The sequence below is a fragment of the Eupeodes corollae genome, chromosome 1 (assembly GCF_945859685.1).
Source record: "Eupeodes corollae chromosome 1, idEupCoro1.1, whole genome shotgun sequence".
NCBI lineage: Eukaryota > Metazoa > Arthropoda > Insecta > Diptera > Syrphidae > Eupeodes > Eupeodes corollae.
In genome coordinates this window covers 80,478,298-80,498,071 of record NC_079147.1, presented here as the reverse complement: position 1 = coordinate 80,498,071, position 19,774 = coordinate 80,478,298, and the positions used below count along the sequence as shown (strand labels likewise).

At 35.3% G+C, this 19,774-nt stretch overlaps 1 protein-coding gene and 1 long non-coding RNA gene across 3 annotated transcripts in view; one reads left to right on the top strand and one right to left on the bottom strand.

Annotated features, from left to right (window-relative positions):
- The first annotated feature begins 11,015 nt into the window (after positions 1–11,015).
- Positions 11,016–19,774, top strand: part of LOC129953792 (protein Skeletor, isoforms B/C) — a 49,214-nt gene continuing 40,455 nt past the window's right edge. The window contains exon 1 of one of the 2 annotated variants that reach the window (XM_056067252.1): positions 11,016–11,366. In XM_056067252.1, the coding sequence (XP_055923227.1) occupies positions 11,312–11,366 (55 nt within the window). In that variant the 5' untranslated portion in view covers positions 11,016–11,311. The remainder of the gene's footprint in view (positions 11,367–19,774) is intronic. The other variant, XM_056067253.1, reaches the window with a different exon arrangement.
- On the bottom strand, positions 17,894–18,342 carry LOC129953793 (uncharacterized). Its single transcript, XR_008782588.1, has 2 exons — positions 18,236–18,342; positions 17,894–18,175 (listed from the first exon to the last, which is right to left on the bottom strand). It is a non-coding gene; the product is annotated as an uncharacterized LOC129953793 (long non-coding RNA).

Below are 19,774 nucleotides of genomic sequence, written 5' to 3'. Positions count from 1 at the left end.
TGAATCTAAGACCGCATGACAGTCCGACGTACTAACCATGAGGCCACGGATACTAAATTTTTTATAATTAACAGACGTTGCTGTTCTTGTACTTTACAATGATGAACATTTTGGTTGTTTGAATAAATTTACTGTGACAGTTCGATGATCAGTGTCATAGTTGCCAAGTCTTTTTTTTTTTTGAAAACTCGCCGTGAAAGAGCGGTTTTGAGTTGGATTCGATTATCCAACCCATGTGAGTTTATCAAGTTCGTAAAGAACATTTTACAATTAACAAAAACGTGTCAACGCCCCCTAATACCATTGACTTAGACATTACACTATCACAAAAATGACACCTGTCATTTTAACGTCATAGGTTCAAAGCGTTGACAGAATATTTATTGCGATCCCGGATCAAAGAATGATTTTAAGTTGTCTGATAAAACAACATTAAATTTTAGGGGCCTTGCAATACATTGAATGTTTTGAATGCTAAAAGGTTGGTATTAGTATCTTTTACAAATGCTTTGACAACATTACATTAGTTAAAATTGTGCATTGTTTTCTAGTTTTACATTAATATAAATAAATATTAAATAAATAAATAAATGTATTGGGGCCCTTCATTGATAAAAACACAAAGATCCACCCCAGGAATCGATAACCAACGATGAATTTTGATGTGCAATTTGTGCAACAAACAAACCTATACCGGAAGGAACCTATTTCTGCCATATCATTACTACTTCGAAGCTCTGAGTAACTCTCTCCTATTAGTTGTATATTTCTGTCTATTCGTGCGTGCTTTGGCAGTGGCGGTGAGGGCGATGACAATGACAAAGCCTAACCCAAAGGTTTTTGGCAGTCTTTTGTTAGTTATGTCTCTGGGTAAGAGTCTACAAATAAAAATAAAACAATCCGATCAATTACTTTCCCTTCCGAAGTTCAAGAACCTAACCTACCTAGGTACATTATTATGTGCATTATAAAAGCCCCAAACTTGTTTAGGTTTTCAAGATAAAGAAATTTAATATGAACACGAAGTGCAGGAAAGACTAACCGCAAAAAGATATAACATGCGACTTGTTTCTGTAATAAGTTTAATTTGTTGTTTTCTTTGCATACACTCGGCACTTGAAGATAGCAAGCATCTTACTGGCCTGTCAATTGCATAATTAAATAAATTGAGAATCGTACATTGACGTCTGACGCTAGGTCCGTCGTAGTGCGTCGTCATCCTCGTCGGTGTCTCGGGGTCTTCGTCTTGTCAGTTTTGGCAGATGCCAACGGCAGCTCGAAATGGTGTTTCTTTTCTTTTTGTCTCATTTTAATTTATTATTCAATTTTAAAATCAAGTTATATACATTTATAAGATAGGTAGGTTAGGTACCTAAGTAAGTTTAATGAGAGAGAAGAAAATACAGAGGTAGGAAATAAGTTACCTGATATTTATAAATAGTAGTTGCAGGTAGGAATTAAAAAGAAAAAGACAACATTTTGTGTCTTGTCTTGGGCTTTTGGTTGATCTTTGATCGTTTATCACTTTCACTTGATAGCATTTTATTCGTTTATTAAAAAATTACATTACTTTTACTGTCAAATGTGTGGTGGTTTATTTAAAATGAAAGGCGTGAAGTTTCGACGCTTGACAACCATGAATTTTTGATTATAATTGAAAGTATATCAGACTTAGCAAAACAATGATGTGGAATCCTGTCTTTTGCGAAAATATCTTATAAACTTATCTAAATAGGTTCACAAAGCTGTTCATGTATGTAATAAATGATTTTATGACTGAATTTAATAGTTACATTTTTGGATCTTTGAAAATGATCTACAGACAACCCACAAAACCTTTAGAAAACTTTCTATGGACACATTTACCCAACCTAAGCTAACTTCTAGATTTCTGTGTAGCATAACTGTCACACGAATGTTTATAACAAACAAATTTTATCTTTAATACTGCCCTCATACAAGAATCTTCTTCGTTTTTAAAGTTAATATAGGGAAGAAGGTTGATACCACGCCCCTAAATGTACATCTTCCAAATTTGTGCCTTTCTTTACACATCGATCCCTAACACTCTCTTCAATTTCAACAATATACAGTGATACATACATACATAGACATCACACCACAAGAATCAGAAGTAGTTCTAATAAACAATACCAAATACTAGTAGGTGGATACCACGCCCCTTTGGTCTATAACCTCATATTTTCGGAGTTTTTCTTTGTATGCACATAATTCCTTTCACTCTTCTTTATTGCGTTATTCTATCTACAACACTTAGGAGTTGTATTTTTAACTAAGAGGCGGTATTTTAAACACCCGGAGTACAAGAAACGACTACGAAAATCTGAGGTTACTTTCTTCAGCGAAACAGTTTAATAGCTTTGAAGTTGCAGACAAGAGATTGTTTATGAATATACTCGTAAGAAAGGGAATTGGAGACAAAACAGAATATGAGGAATATCAGCATTTGTTTTATGAATTAAGGAATTGTGTGCGACCTATTCAATCTGTATTGAAAGTTTAATAGGAAAGTTTCTTATCCAATGAAGCAATACCAAAAGCATGCAACAAACTTCTGCATCTAGCTCGGTCCCTAGGTAGATGTCTGGATTTTCACGCTCCAAGTTGGGTCCTGCGGGTGTGGATCCGAAGATTTTCCGGGTCGGAGCATTGGTTTCCATGCGCTCTACGTGACCCAGCCATCTTAGTCGTTGGACTTTTACCCTTCTGGCTAAGTCTACGTCGCTGTACAGCCCGTCGGGCTCTCCTCCACTCCACTTCGACGCATACGGGCCCGTAGATCACACGAAGAACTTTTCTCTCGAACCGACCCAAGGTGCTTTCATCCGCTTTCGTCATAGTCCGTGCTTCTGCACCGTTTAGCAGGGCGGGGATGATAAGGGTCTTAAATAGCAACACTTTGGTCCCTCGAGAGAGGACTTCACCACTCAATTGGTTTCTTAGTCTCAATAAATACCGGTTACCAAGAGTTATTCTGCGTTTGATCTCAGTACTGGTGTTGTTTTCTGTCGATGGTGACGTTTTGACCAAGACGTTGGTAATGTTAAAAAAATTGTTAAGTTGTTTCCAAACTTTATGGAGCAGTGTGAATTATCCATGGTCATCCTGCACAAACGGACGAGTATGGCAGGGATGCCAAAACTAGAAATGGCTCTATACAGCTCGTCCCTTTAGATGCTATCATATACTTACTTCTCCATTTAGCTGGGTCCCTAGCAAGATGTCTCCAGTTTCACGCTCCAAGTTGGGTGAGGTCACTTTCCACTTGTGAGCGCCACCTGATCCGCGGTCTTCCACTACTGCGCTGTCCTGTGGGTGTGGATTCGAAGACTTTCCATGCGGCCTTGAAATCGATGAAGAGATGGTTTGTGTCTATTTAGTGTTCTTGGGTTTTTTCCAGGATCAGCCGTAATGTGAATATTTGACAACCTATCAGGTTGTTGACGATGGGCTTTAGACGTTCACATTTTACGGCAAAGAATATTTTGTAGGCGATGTTTAGTAGACTGATTCCTATGTAGTTGGTGCAGTTCAAAGGGTCTCCTTTTTCAGGATCAGGCAAACAATACTGAGGTTCCATTCATCGGGCATGTTTTCTTCCGACCATATTCCATTCCGACCAACTTATTTCCAGTTGCTTTAAAGAGCTCGTCATTCAAGACATCCGCTCCAGTGGCTTTATTAGACTTCAATTTCGATATGGCAAGCTTTACTTCGTCTAAGTCGGGAGGACGGGATTGTTGGCTTCCGTCGTCTATTGTGAATGATTCATCCTGCCTGACAGTGGAATTCAGTTCGTCGTCGTCGTTATACAGTCTGCAGAAGTGGTCCGTCCATATCCTCAGCATTGACTGCGGTCCCACTATGATGTTTCCACTTCCGTCTATGCAGCATTCGCTTTCAGGTTTATGTCCTTGTGAATTTCGTTGCACCTGTTCATAAAACATTCGAACTTCATTCCTGCTTTTAAACCTCTCAATATCTTCTACCGCACGGTTCTCATGCCCTCTCTTTTTCATTCTGAGAAGTCGGTGTTCCTCTCGCCTTTTCTGCTCATAGAGCTCATGAGCAGCTCTGGTCCTTTTATGCAGCGCCGCTTTGCGTGCCTGTTGTTTGGCTGCATTTGCTTGCCGACATTCCTCATCAAACCAGAGGTTCCTTGTTGGTGGCTGTTTGAAACCCAGCACATCAGAGGCGGCTTCTCTGATTGCATCTTGGCAATGTTGCCACTGGTTTTCGATACATTGTGTTGGCGGCGGAGAACTTCGATAGAGGTTACTTGTAACTCGGTCGGAAAAGGATTTGGCGAATGTAGCCGTTCGACGTTGTACCTTCTCCCAGCACCTCCCTGTTTTGTCTTGGGTCTGGAAATCCGAAGTGCTGCCTTGGCTACAACGAGGTAGTGGCCCGAGTCGATGTTAGCTCCTCGGAAAGTTCGTACATCCATAATGCTGGAAGCGTGTCTGGCGTCGATCGCAATATCGCCAATCTGGTTGACGGTAGATTGATCTGGAGAACTCCAAGTTCCTTTGTGGATGTTAAGATGTGAAAAACGCGTACTGGCTACCATGACGTTTCGCCCCGCAGCAAAATCTATGGGTTTCGGAAGTGAGTAAGAGCTCGACGAATATATCTTTGGTGTTGTCATCCTTCTCTTCTGTGGGGGCGGCGTGCGCACATATCAGGCTAATGTTGCCGAATTTTGTCTTGATGTTGTCAAGAGGCACTTGTTGATGCACCTTTAGCTCAAGATTTGTTTCCTAAGTCTGGCTACAATGAGCATCCAAATAAGCGCTGTTGGTTTTCTCGGTAACAGTCACCATATTAAATATCGCAGTTTTTCATCTTTTTTTTGCCCGGCCCATCCCATCGTATTTCCTGGATGGCAATGATATCTGATTTATAGCATTCTAGGGCCTCCATTAATTCTTCGGCTGCACACGGTCTTATAAGGGACTTAAATTCTATGTGCATATCCGAAGTTCGTTGTCCTTAATTCGTTTGCATGGGTTGTCAACAGTTAATCTGTCCGTATTCGAGGCTTGTTGGTGCTTCGCACCTGGGTTTTCTTTATGTGGTCAGGAAGTCACCCTGACGCACGACCTTCAACTTGAAGGACCAGGTACTTGTTTTAAATGCAAGGGCGAGAGCCAGCTTAACCATTCTTCTCAGGCCTGGGTTTCGAATAAATCTTTAGAACTTTAAATAAAGAAATTGATTTTAAAATTTTGTAAGAACCCAATTGATAGGCAAAAACCAAAATTTTTAAAACATTTTGTGTATGAAATATTTTAATTTAAAAAAAAAAACCTATTGCAAACAGCTTACTCTATCAGGTGGTAGTTTTCACGGGCATCAAATGGGAATTTCTCATTTTGGGTCGTATCCCAGCTTCTTTTTGATTTGTTTTTATATTCAGATTAATGCCAATATCAGCTCTTAAATTATGTATGCTTGTGCTTCCATATCTTAAACTGACTTTTTAAAAAATCACCAAATCAATCTTTGTTAAAAAAATCATGAAGGCAAAAAGAATGCTGGATATTTGTTTTTTTGCTGATATATCTCCCTAATGGTGGTAAGAGTATCTCTTTATCTTCACATAACATCTCAACTAGGTTTATGCTATACACCACCTCCAATATAATGTTCCACCTTAAAGAGATTTATCTTCTTCTACCTATCAACTTGTATTGTAGTTGTTTGTTTTATTTAATTTTTTTTTATCAAGTATTTACAAGTTGGCCAACTAAAACTAGCTATGTAGGTACCTAACCTACACTATAGGTTCATACTTCGCTTCTGTAAGATCGTTTGTTCCATTGAAAATATGTTTATAAGATACGAACAAGCCACGCGCTGTGCTGATGATGCATTCGAAGCAAACTATTAGCGAGTTATCAGATTTTTACTTCTGCATATACATCACTTCGGTACCTAGTTTCTTATGATAATTTTCTAGTATCAAGATTATAAATGATCCAAAACCAAACCAAGGACGTATTTAGTGATTTGTTCTCCTTAACATAAAATAATGTAGGTTTCGAATTCAAAACAGTTGAAAGACATTTTTAACGCCAAATTCTTGGTTTTAGTTTTTGCTTCCAAGTAGCCCCAGGAAGAATTTGACCACCATTTTGGCGTTTTGAAAGTATTTAAAAGAACCAAGAACTGTTTTAACAGACAGTCTGGCAATGTTCTATTTTGGATCGAGAAATAATTATATATTTATTTATACATTTATGAAATTTTTACCGTGATTAGAAAAGTTTTTTCTCAAACTACACGTTCGGATTCGGCATAAAATTGTAGATTCCATCCATCCCTGACAATATTACTCGCACACAGGAATGGTTAAAAGCTGTAAATCACTAGGCCCCAGTTTTCTAAAAATTGTTGAGTCACCTTATTTGTTTATTTAATTATTGACAAAGATGTTAGATCTGACCCCGTTTTTGGAGAATTGCTCCTAACAGCGCCAATATATCGATAAAATTTCTGCAACCCTTCGTAAAGTCTGTCTGATTTTGTGCACACTTGCCTGAAGAATATAATCGATCTAAAAATTTAAACCTGATGAGGGGCAAAAATTATCAATCTTGAGTTATACCTGCAGTCAAGACAACTTTTTAGGAGAGAATTGAAAAATACCTTAAAACTTGACGTTAAACATGCAGAATTTCGTACTAGACCATCCCGCATTGATAATATCAAAACTCTTTGATAATATTTGAGTAAAGCGTCAAATCGACCGATAACTACTTCAATTACTGTTCCATTTTTCTTAAACTTTTGTTTTAGGTGATGATCAGCGATTTCCTCGGGTAGCCTATGATAGACTTTCACAACTTACCTGAAATATCTAGACTATGAAGACTTGGGAGCTACCATAAAGAGAGAAGAAGAAATAATTTGTATTAACATTTAATGTCTTCTGCTCTACGTCGAAATGACACCAAAAAGGGTTACTAAGAGTCTTTTGAAATGCAAAATTCGGTTATGTTTCATAGCCAGGACGGTAAATCAGTACATGAAACAGCAAAAGTTATGCAATGTAGTTAAGTTAGTTGAAAACTTTATTTAACACAAAATAATTGTATTTTAATCTTATGCAATGTAGCAATAGACAATATTTATGAAAGTTCACAGTTATTGAATAACAACCCTAAAGTGCTTACCAAAGCAGAAAAAGTTACCTCACCTAAATGTAATCGAGCATATATGGAATGAACTGGAACGTTGGGTTGCCCAAAAGAACTTAATAAAAAATCATGACCTTAAAACGTGCCTTTAAGAAGAAAAGCAAAAAATAAGCCCTGAAGAATGCTAAAAACACTAAGTACCAAATAATAAGTTCCCGATTGAGAGTGAGGGGTTAAATAATAGAGTAGCTTTTGTTTTTAATATTAATTTGCTGTTTAATGGCTTTAATCGTTTTTTAACTTATTTAAAATAAAAACGTTTTTAAATGTAGTACTAAATGGTTATAAAGTTATGCACTCTCCAAACATTTTCTTGGAGAAAATGCATCGCGAACATTGATTTTTCATGTATCGTGGGAACCACTGTACCTCAGCTTGAAGACAACAATGTTTTTGAGATGTTATAAAATCCAGTTTATAATTTTTTTAACAAACAAATAAAAAAATACAAGAATAACCCTTATAATGAGTTTAACTTTTCGGTTCCCGGGAGGTTTTTTAATTTAAATTTTTAACAAATTTCTTTCAGCGACTAAGAGAAATTACGTTGATGGCTTTTTTCGGGAACCAACATCCTTTTATAACCTACAATTTTCCAAAAAACAGTTAGCTCTCTCTTCATCTTTAAAAGGACAGGTCAGGAACCTATAGAATCTATAATACGAAGACGTAAGTTACAATGGATTGGACATACGCTTCGAAAAGGTAACGACTCCATACAGGCCAAGCAATGCCGCTCACACAAGAAGAAAGATGAGCTGGACGACCGGGAAGCACATGGCGGCGGCGTAGGACAATCGTGCCAGATCAGCATCACTAGGCAGGAGTTGGAGGGATCTGAAACACAAACCGTACACGATGGCGCGTAGGTGTAGAAGAGGCCATATGTCCCTTTAGGGGTTCCCAACGGACTTATCAGGTCTGAGGAACTAGGTAGAAATGGCGATCTCAAGGCAACCTAGCCTGAGATCCAATTAGCAATGTAGTGCAATGTTTGATAGAGGAACTAAGTAAGTAAAGTTCATCTCTTAACATGTTTTTAGATTTTAATTTAATTTCATCTGTACCACCAATGTGCCAAAAAGTTGTGACAGAAAATCGGACACACCCATCCAAATGGTAATGTAATCCGAGCATACTTTTAAAAAGAGTCGGAAGACCTAGAAGCACTTTGGGAAGAATAGTCCTAAGAAATCGACTATATTAGAAAAAGGGAAGTAAACAAAATTGCCTTCTTCCTTTATCCCATAAAAAAACGGAATACACATGAATTAAGTAGGTTTTCGGAACTAAATATTGCACAAACTTATTCTGCCGTAAAACTTTTAATTTATTCTATACCAGCTGTTAACCGAAACAAAGAGACAATAAAGTGCAAGCTTACATTAGTTAGTTGGTAAACTTTCCACAATCAAAAGAAACACACAGTAACTAAATCTAATGCTCTCTAGGTTTTTTGAGGTTCACCCCGCTACTTTAAGTGTTTGCCTTGTGATTCGAGGAATATTTACTTAATTTACCATGATCATTACTGGCACGCCTTATTTCAATTGCGCCTTATGTGAGGGCACACCGGACAGAACAAGTAAGTTAATGAACTTTACTGGGGATAAAGTGTTCCATCCTGAGTCTCAGTCTATGTTGAGAATATGGAAAGATCACTTCTCGAAATTATATAACGGCAATGACGAATTGAATTCCGCTGTAAGGGAGATAGAACCACTCAACCTAGGTGACGCAGTTCAACAATTCTGCCTATCCGACCTAGACGAAGTGAAGATAGCTATATCTTAATTTTCGATGAGTGGAATATCAGCATAGTGTGCCCAATACAAGAAGGGAGACTCTTTAATATTGCACCAAATACAGAGGCATCAGTCTACTGCCGTATTATGCCTTAAGCCGTTTGTCAAACTTGTCAGTGTAGCTTCAGACCAGGAAAGTGAACCATTGACCAAATATTCACGTTATAGCATATGTTGGAAAAAAACAGATTAAATTCAAATACCCACCATCTCTTTATCGATTTTAAAACCACGTATGACAGCATCTATAGAGAAGAGCTCTACAGAGCAATGTCTAGTTTTGGCATCCCTGCCAAACTTATCCTTTTGTGCAGAATGAAGATGGGGAATGCACGCTGCTCTATCAAGGTTGGAACAGATCCTACGGATGCATTTGTTCTAGACAAGGCTATGCACTGTCATGCGACTTCTTCAATAACGTTCTGGAAAGAATTGTGCAAAACTCAACCGTCAACACTAGAGGCACAATCTTCCAAAGATCCATCCAATTACTCGGATACGCAGATGATATTGACATAGTTAGAAGATCAAAGTGTGATGTCAGTTGAGCGTTTTTGAGCATTGCGACGGAAGCCAAGAAGATGGGTTTAGTGGTCAATGAGGGCAAGACCAAGTAGATGCTGTTGTCAAAAAATAACATTTGAACGACGACGTTTTGGACAAAACGTCAACATGAACAGCTGAAGCTTTGAGGTGGTAGAGGACTTTGTCTATCTATTGAGTAGCAAAGACCTCTATCATCCCGGTTCTCATCTATGGCGCTAAAGCCTGGACCCTGTCAAAGAAAGGTAAGAGAGCGTCTAAGAAAGCTTCGATAAAAAAATTCTTTGGGTGATCTTTGGACCCGTCTACATAGATGGAGAATGGAGGAGAAAATACAACGACGAACTGTACGGGCTATACAGGGACACTGTCCTGGTTAACAAATTTAAAGTATAACGACTTGGATGGCTGTGGCATATAGAGTGAATGGACATCAACGCTCCAGCGCGGTAGGTCTTCGTCCCGAGGGACGTGCGTCGCAGTAGAAGAAGACCGTGACTCAGGTGGTAAACGCAGGTGGGAGAGGACCTTAACAAAACTGGAGACAGCTAGCTAAGGACCGAGCTGGGTGGAGACGCATGTTGATAAGTATGTAAGTCCTGAGTCTCCTGAACTTATTTCCAAAGCAAAATCGTTTGTTGGTGTTAGAATTGCTATTTGACAGAGAAATTGATCTTCCGTTAGGATCACATTGCCTTCGGCATTGATTTTTAATAGGGTTTCAGCATAGTTTCATGCGTTAATGGAAGTATTTATAAGAAACGTCTAATGATAGGCAACGATGATGGGTCCAAAAGAAGGCAGTACCTAAAGATATGCTACTAATTATTTTGCTAAAAAAAGAAAATATTGAATATCTTAGTAATAGAGTTACCGACAGATTGGCTCGAATTAGCTGGAAATTACATATTTTACAGCGTCAAAAAGGAGCTTACAACAGAGTTCAACCTTGTAACTACACTCATTTAAAAAATCATGTCATAAAATTGCTCAGTTGTGACGTGAAGAGCGGACAAACAAACAAACAAACAAACAAACAAACTGAGTCTCCGATTTATAACATTAGTATAGATAAGTTAATCAAGTCAAATTTGTTGGCTAGTCCTCTCCTGTTCTACCATAAACCAACAGCCATCGTCGACCATGGCTATACAATAAGATGGCTTTTAACTTTTATAAGTTACGTTTTGTTCGACAATCATCCATAGCAATGTTGTGGAAGTTGTTACACTGTGCCATTATTCGTTTGCCTCTGAAGTCTGAACAAAAATAAAACACCACAAACAGCTTCAACAGCTTGGGTGAGACTTTTCTTTTAGATTTTTTTTTTCTTCTGTATTTCTTAGACATCGTCGTCATCATCGTCACTGTTGGCTTCGTAGTCTCCGTCGTTGTTGTCGGCGTTCGTATAGTTGATCTTAAGTTTGGATCGAATCTGAGGTGAGGTGTACCTACTGCTGCTTGTTGGAATCACTATAGATCTTCAATTCAGTGTGGTTTGGGTGTCACAACTGTTTGGATTGATTTTTCTCTCTGCATGGTTAAGAAAATAAATTGTTTTTTAAAAATATTCATTCGTCTATGAAATACAAAAAGAAGTTATAAAATAATCAATAGTTTAAAGTGAAGTGCTTTGAAAAACAAAACGGTTCGAGGATAAAGGTTATTTTTTAGAAAAAAGGATCTCGGTTATCCTAAAAGTGTGTTTTGATAAAACAGAATAAGAAAACGAATCAAATCATGATCAATTTCAAGGAATTTGCATTTCTCCTTATTGGACTACTTAACATTGCATGTAAGTAAAAGCCTCACACTATCCTTGATTTATCATTGGAAAGTATTTTCACAACATCAGTTATTGAACTAGATTCAGACCCATCAACGCTCGTGGACAGATCTATTTTTGTCCATTGGCAAACGAAAGAAATAAAAATCAATCAACTAGTTTTATCTTTTGAGAATATTATTGCAAATATTTTTTTTTAACGGGCTTCTTTAATTCAAAAATAAAATAAAATTGTTAAACTAATAAGCAACAAAACACACCGCAACAACATTAGCGAGGCAGATTCGATTCGAAAAAAAGAGCACAACAAAACTCGCTTAACTGGTGTCTTATGCATTTAAGTTGGCCATAATATTGCCAAAGGCGAAAATGTTATAAAATAATTTGTGATGCTGCTAGTGATGTTTTTTTTTTTTTTTTGATTTTGTATATATTTTCCTTGATTCACTTTTTTTACGATTCAAATAAAATTATAGCATAGTTTGGTGTTGTTGTTGGTTCTGTGTGTATCTTGATGATGCTTTACGGGATGTTAGATAGATAGTGGTATATTTTATAGATTGGTGTCTTGTCTAACCGTTTTGATGCCACATTTTGAATGTTGATGGTGCAGCAATTAAGAGACGTGTTTCCGATGATGATGATATGAAATTTAGTGGTAATTTTAAAGCTTCTTCATTTTATTCATCGTTATTTTTGCATTTATTGCGCAGATATGATAATGTTAGATGTTTAGTTGCTGTGGATATTCAGTTTGACATACAACTGGGGTAGGAATGTGGTTATGATTGTGATGCCAAGGCAAGGCTTAAATATTTATATACATACATTTTTTTGAATTCTACGTTCATAGTTTTCTAGAACATTTTTATCGTTGCAAATGGAAAAAGTGTGCCAATTAATTTTATATTATTAAAACTGAAATGATTTTAAATCCATCTAGGAAAACGCTATGCTATGTTAAGTATGTCATTCAAAGAATGAGAAATATTTCGAAATATTCATGGTATTATTAGCGGTTTTGCTCAATTGCAATACTAATTTTGTTACTTCTTTTCCTTCTTTGGATGAGAAGTTTTTGCGTCAACTCTTTTGTTTAAGAACATGAAATATTGTTATGTGCAGTTTGAAGGTTAAATAAAGTGAACAAATTTTAATGAATTTCGCTAAAATCACTGGAATTAAAAAATTTAACTCTGTTTATTTAAAAAATGTTTGTTCATTCTTGGAAGACTTTAAAAAAAATCAATTTATGTGTGGTCTTCAAAATATGTCGTACGTTGTTTTTCTCTTCAAAATTTTAGGGTTTTAAAGAAATTCAAAATTTTTTGATCATGAATTTTTAAGATAGACTTGTGGGCTCGGCTTACATCTAGTTAAAATACTCGCCTACAAATTCATAAAATTGGTTTGAATTCGGTTTGATGGTATAGGTATTTTAAGAACTGTGGCCCTGATTGGTCTGTGGTCTTTTTTTGACAATTCTTCTTCTTGTTTTCGTTTAATTTTTATTTAGTTAAACGTTTTATTCAACTTTCGAAGATGATGAAGAGACTAAGCTGGCTGCAGCTTACCGAAATTTATTAAATTTATCATGAACACATAAGTTAAGTGTCTAGTTTTAGTCATTCTTTGAAATATTGCAGATTGGTAACGAAGATATAAAATGTGGGCTTAGATAAAAGTTAAAATAATTCAATGAAATTTAAGAAATGGCTTTATTGTTATAATATTCCCGATTGTTATGAAACGTTACTTCAATCTAATTTCCAAAACCTTGGTGATGATTTTCCTGGATTTTGATCTAATACATCTCTTCATTTTCAGTACAAACAAAGTGGCTTACATATGGAAATGTTGTTCCTAGTCTCAATTTGGAAGAAAAATGGGTGTCATGAAATAAGGCCAAATTAATTAATACCAACTTTCAAAAATTGGACTTATTGCACTTTACAAAAAAGGCAAATTTTCAGCAGTTGGTCATATTACACCTTCGCAAAGTAAAATAAGGCCAAATTATTTTGAGAAATAAGACCAACTTATTTACACTGAGGTATGCACCTTATAGGCTTTGGGTTAGATGCGAAGTTGAGTGTTTTGTTGAAAGTGAAATAAAAAGAAATTATGCTTTATATCACTTTGTTTTAGTGAAATACGACCAACTGTTGGAAATAGTCTTTTTTACACCTTACAAAAGTGAAATAAGGCCAATTCTTGAAATTTTGCCTAATTTCAATTGGTTTTATTTCAAGGCAATAGAAAAATGATAAAATTATGCCACTACTCCACAATGTGCATCAAATTGTCACTCTTTGCGTCAATGGGACTTTGTAAGCGAACATTGCAAAATTTTCCTAAGCTTAGGCTAGTGCGTGTTCTTTGATTGAGTCTCTACTGAAGTCATATTCTCATCTCACCGTATCTCGACTAAGATGTGTAATAACGAGTGTTTTTGCAATAACTTGAGTTTTATTTTGAAATAGATAGACATCCGTTTTCATCATCTTTATCTGTTTTATGTATAAAAGATAATATTTTAACAATAAATAAGTTTACCATCAAAACTCCAATTGTAAATTTAATATCGCCACATAGTTTGCAACTTGAGTTACTTTTTTCTCGAAATCCGAATATCATGACAAATGTTTTTGTTAAAAAAGAGATCTTCGACGGGATCTGCGATAAATCTAAATATATTTTACAGAATTTTGTACAGAATCCTAAAAATAATTTAACTTATTTTATTTTAATTATAAGATACATAGATATAATATTCCTATTCAATAATTTTAAGGTTCTTGTCATATACATTTTTTGGCTTAAGGAATAAATAATAAGGTATGAAAAAAATGTCGTCTGCCCAACTGACAATGTTATTGAATTTTATATTCAATTTAAAATCATACAACAAACAAAATTACTTTGATTACTTCTACTGAAAAATGAAAATTTGCTAACTTTAAGTTTATTTACAAAATCCAAAGAAAAACATGACTTTTAGTAGACACAACAATTAAAAAAAGGTAGTTTAAAAATCTATGATTCTTCTTCCATAGTTTTTGGATCATCAACCAATCTTCTCCATTTAGGTAACTTATTGTTTCATTTTCGCTTAGATAGCTTTTTCAAAAAAATAGTCTCCTTAGCTCCTTTAATATTGGACATACACCGATGACGTGAATAGTGTTTTCGTTCACTCCCAAATTGCATAAGGAGCTAATATTAACCAAATCGTTTCTGTGTGACATATAATTTATGTTAAGAAGTTCACCTCTTACTTTAAGAATAGTTCCAACAGTTTCTCTTCAGTTAAAAATCGAGCCTAAAGTTATTATATTCATTAAGATTATAATAAATTTTCGAATAAATGACCCTTTCCGTAAATGTGTTCCTTTCATTTTCATCCATCGATTAGATAACCTCGTACAGTGCTTTTTTCATCTGGAGACATCCATTCAGTTCTAGAAATATACTACAATTTGCAGCAAGATAATCCAATCCTTGTAGAATCCAGTTTTTCCGATTGATACATGTACTTAGGCGTACTTAGAGGGAGTAGAAATACTTTTCTAAGGAAGAATCGAAGCAAATTTTCAACAATTTCGTATTTCCGAACACCACAGATCTGTGCTCCAAAAAACGGAACTGCTTTTGCACCTAAGTTGTTAAGTTTATAGATCAGCGTTTTTCTGTGAACTGTACCAAATTCAGCTTTCAAGTCCATCAAAAAGGTATAAAGTTTAGAATTACGGTTGAATTTGCTTCGTATTAAACATCCAAGAATGAAAATGTTATCGGCTGTAGAATACCCTTCCAAAGCCCTGACTGATACTCGCTCAGTTTGTTGTTTAAATTTACCCAGTTCATAAGTCTTCTATTTAGTATTGAAGTGTAAATCTTCAAACTTGCATTAAGAAATGATATTCCCCTACAGTTTTCTGGGTCGTTTGGGTCACCCTTTTTAAGTATTGAACATATAATAGCCTCATCCAAGCTTTCGGGATGTACAGCAAAACTTAAGATGATATTGGATGCTTGGGCCAGTTTTTGCTTAAATTCGGTGGAAATTTATTTGAAGAACTCTGCGGGTATCCCGTCTGTGCCAGCTGCCTTATCATCTTTAGGCGACTCTAGTACCCTTTCTCCTTCCGTTTAATTATTATTTAAAATACTTACAGACAGCATTCACTTATTTTATATTGAAAACAACGTTAAATTATTCATCACTGAAATGAGTTAAAAAAACAACTAATATTCCATTCAATCGCCTTTCTCAATTTCAATAAAAGTTAATTTAAATATTTACCTCGAACTTGTAAGATAAATGGTAATAAAAAAGCACAACAAATTAACATTAATAAATGTCAAACATTTAACTTTGCATTTAAGTACATAAATACATGAAAAATTCCCGTTTACGGAAGTTCGATATGTAATATTTAAAATATTACTTTATTTTTCTATTTTTATGATAAATAGTACTGTGCAAAAAAATATAAATAATTATTGTATGTGATTGATTATTCTACATTATTAAAAATAAAGTGGTGAACAAGGACGCAATAAAAACATGCGTAGGAAACATGCAAAAATGTAGACTAATAATAAGTTGTGTATTCATATATAAATATTTCAAATATGGAGTTGTCCAATGAATAGTCTTCTACTTGGGGAGCTATCACTTTTGAAGCTCTAAAAGTTGAAAGAGTAAACGATCTTATCGGACGAATGTTCGTCATCTTGACATTCACAAATCTACTCGCCCGGATAGTATCCCCGTTATTGTTCTGAAGAGGTGTTCTTCAACGCTGGTAAAACCGCTGTGCAAGCTTTTCTATCTCTCCTAATCTACTGGTCTCACTACTCCTTCAAAACATTATTTGGTCACCCCGTCCCTAGGAGAGGAGAATCCTGCACATTATCTTACTGTCGTCCAATTTCATTTACGTCTCATCTTTCCAAGTTTATGGAAACACTGATCAATTTTCAGCTTAAAAAATATCTTTAAGAATAAAAGCTTCTTAATGACCAATAGATAGCAATAGATCCACTGGTGCTCTCATGGTATATCTCACCAAACAGTGGACAAATTCTTTACATCGTTTTAGAGAAAGTGAAATGAATGCACTTGATATTTCTTTTATTAAAAATGAGTCCATTTGGTATTGACGAATCTCTTCTTTGTTGGGTAAGAAATTACCTTGCGGACCGTTCAATTCAATTAGTTTTGGACAGGTTGAAATCTGATATCTACATAATAAACGCTGGTGTACCACAGGGCTCCGTTTTGTCTTAATCGTTTTTTGCTTATTTTTATAAATGATTTTTAGTCTCAAACTTTTATCCTAATTTTTTTTTTCGCTGATGACAGTACCTTCAGATTTTGATATTCGCTTTAAATTTTCATCCTTGTTCTTCGAATGTGGACTATCAACCTATGATAAGCTCATTAAATTCTGATCTTGACAGCATTGTCTGATACTCATGAAAATTCATGCAAAATTTAATGTTTCGAAAACTCAATCCTAGCTCCTGTCGCAAAAGCGTTACCTTTCCCTAATTTCACTATCAATGGGTGGTACTTGCATTGAGGAGACTGAACGGCTTTCAGTTCTAGGTGTGACATCACAAGCCATCTTTTGTGCATTGATCGGATTTTGGAAGTCCTCAAAACCGCTGCTAAATGTTACGTTTTCTCCGCGACGTTGCAAGAAGTTTTTTAACCCTTATGTACTAGTCCTAAACTTGAGTACAACTCCCACATCTGGGCACTTGTTCCAATAACCCACTTGAGTCTCTTAGACCGAATTCAAAAGAATACTTTAAAAATAATAGGTGACCGTTGTACAACTGAAACTTATGTGTCTCTTGAGCACCGTCACAAGGTTTTTTGTCTATCATTATAGCAAAACACCAGTTGCATTCCACCCCTCAAACAATGCAACCGTAATACCCGTACATTCTAGGAATACCCATCAATTTACCCTTGAGCCCAATTTTTAACGTACTGTAAAGTACAGATTCTTTTTTTAGTTGCACTTCACAGAAGTGGAATGCTTTACCAGACTCAATTGTAACCAGTCATTACCCGTGTTTTTTTTTGGAAAATCTATCAATAGTATAGTAAGATTTTACACAAATAACAAAAACATTATCCATAGTATGAATACTAGCGATACAAGTGAGAGGAGAATCTTACTAGAGATGAGTTTTTGACATTTATACGAGTCTCGAATGGATCTTATGTGATTTCGTTCTCAAATGTTGATATTGAATTTGTATCTCGATGGATGTGTTCGTTGAGTAATTGTGCATTTGGAATCATGTGTTTTCCATTGGGGAATAAATTCAATGTATTACTGTTGATATTATTTAGTTTTCTTAGCGAAAATGGAGTAACTGGGCTTATTTTGCAAGAAAAACATTAGAAAAGTTTCTATGGTTCCACTAAAGGTTTATCTCAGTTAAGATTAAATAAATCTTTTTGGTGTTTCCACCGCACAAGAAGATTTAAAAATGATTAAGTTTGACAGCACTTTCTTAAATACCAAATGGCCCATATTTGTAATTTGATTAAAACAAAACAATATTTTTTGTACACAAAAAAGCAAATAAATAGGCTATAATGCATTATCTGTAAAACCAACTCCTCCACACAGGTTGTTGTTCAGAAATTTTGACTCGACTCCAATCCCTGACCGGAATCGAGTCGAATTAAGCTCGTTTTAAATTGATTGAGGTATATATAGAACTGAGGCGAGCTTCAAGATCGCTTCACCATCACATGTTAATGTAGTAGTCTACGAACAAACCCCCTCCTTGAAGTAATTGTTAAGTTAACTTTGTTTATAGAATCTTAATTTCCAGATGTTTCTTACCCTTTCTTCTTGAAAATTGTCCATTTTATTAGTTTAAGTTAGTTTTTTTGCTGAAATTAAATTTTACTTTTGATTTTCACAAAACTTTTTTCTATTTGTGTTTTTTTTATTATTATTCTGACAGACCTCCTTTCAGTTGTACCAATTTTTAAATACAAAAATGTGGCTACTGCCGATGCGTTTTCTTGGGAATTTTCTACTATACTATTTATAGAATGCCAAAAAAAACACGGGTATTACCATTTGCAGACACTCAAAATTATTGTGCATCTGTATCTCCAATCCATTCCTATCCTATACTTTCCTAATTATTCGCACTGTGTTAAATCATTAAAAGGGCATTCATATCCCCTTCAGTGAACACACGATATTTATTTAAATATATTAAAAACAGATTGATACAATTTTTAGAAGCGCATTTATTGTTTTAAAATCCAACGCAAACAGATTTTCTGAGCGTGGTGTTTCTTGTGATTTAAAACCCCTTAGACTTCTTTTGAACTCACGTAAAAGATGAAATGTATGCCAATGTTTTGTAGTAGTTTCAATTAATTGGGAATAGAATTCATAAAGCTATTGAAGACATACAACCGAAAATGTCTGAATTGGTCCTGGAAATTTGTTTGATAATCGTGATGATACCGTAGCAGGGGTGACGACTTGGCTGATATTGTTTATAGGGTATAACTTCCTCGTAATGAAATAAACATAAATTCAATTCGGGAAAGAAATATTCTCAAATATAATGCTATATTTGTAACAACTTTAAGTTGGCCATGGTCAAAACGTATTGTGTCTTTCAAAAAGTACTGTTTGCTAAAGAGCGATGAGCAAGAGCGATGAAAACTATTTTTATTTTATTTTGAGATCAATCGACAGAAATGCCATTCTGACATGTACTGTCAAATTGAATATCACTTTTAAATTGGATTTATGTATATTCATAAATAAGTACAAGGAATCAAAAACAATAAAGAACCCACAGCTCTGTAGTAAATCTATGAGCAAAGTACAACATTTATAAAATCGATAAAATTCTTTCTCACGTTTGTTTTAAATAGTTGCAATATGTAAATCGATTCATGATTCATTTTTATAATAAAGAATTAAACATAGATTGGTATAAGTAAGGTCTATAGTATAGTTAATGGGTATGGAATAGATTGAATATGGGTACCCCTAACCTATAAACAACTATACGACTGACGCGCGTATTTCTTCAAAGTCAATATTTTAATCTCAATGCAATCTTTTATTAGATCTATCTCCTCTCTGTTGAAACTCAAATAAGCTTTATCCAAGGCCGTCGTAACACAAAACCACATCCCATTCACTAAATTAAACTTAAAATTAAAAAACAAAAAAACAACAAATCAAAATACGAACAAAATAAAATCCATGTATTGCAACTTTTCACCGCGGTGTTTCCATCACCATCGCCATCGCCATCACCATCACCATCACCATCGAAATCATGCCGGCCGACAAAAATGATAATGCGATAGTTGATGTTGAAGTTGATGAACAAAGCTTTGTTGC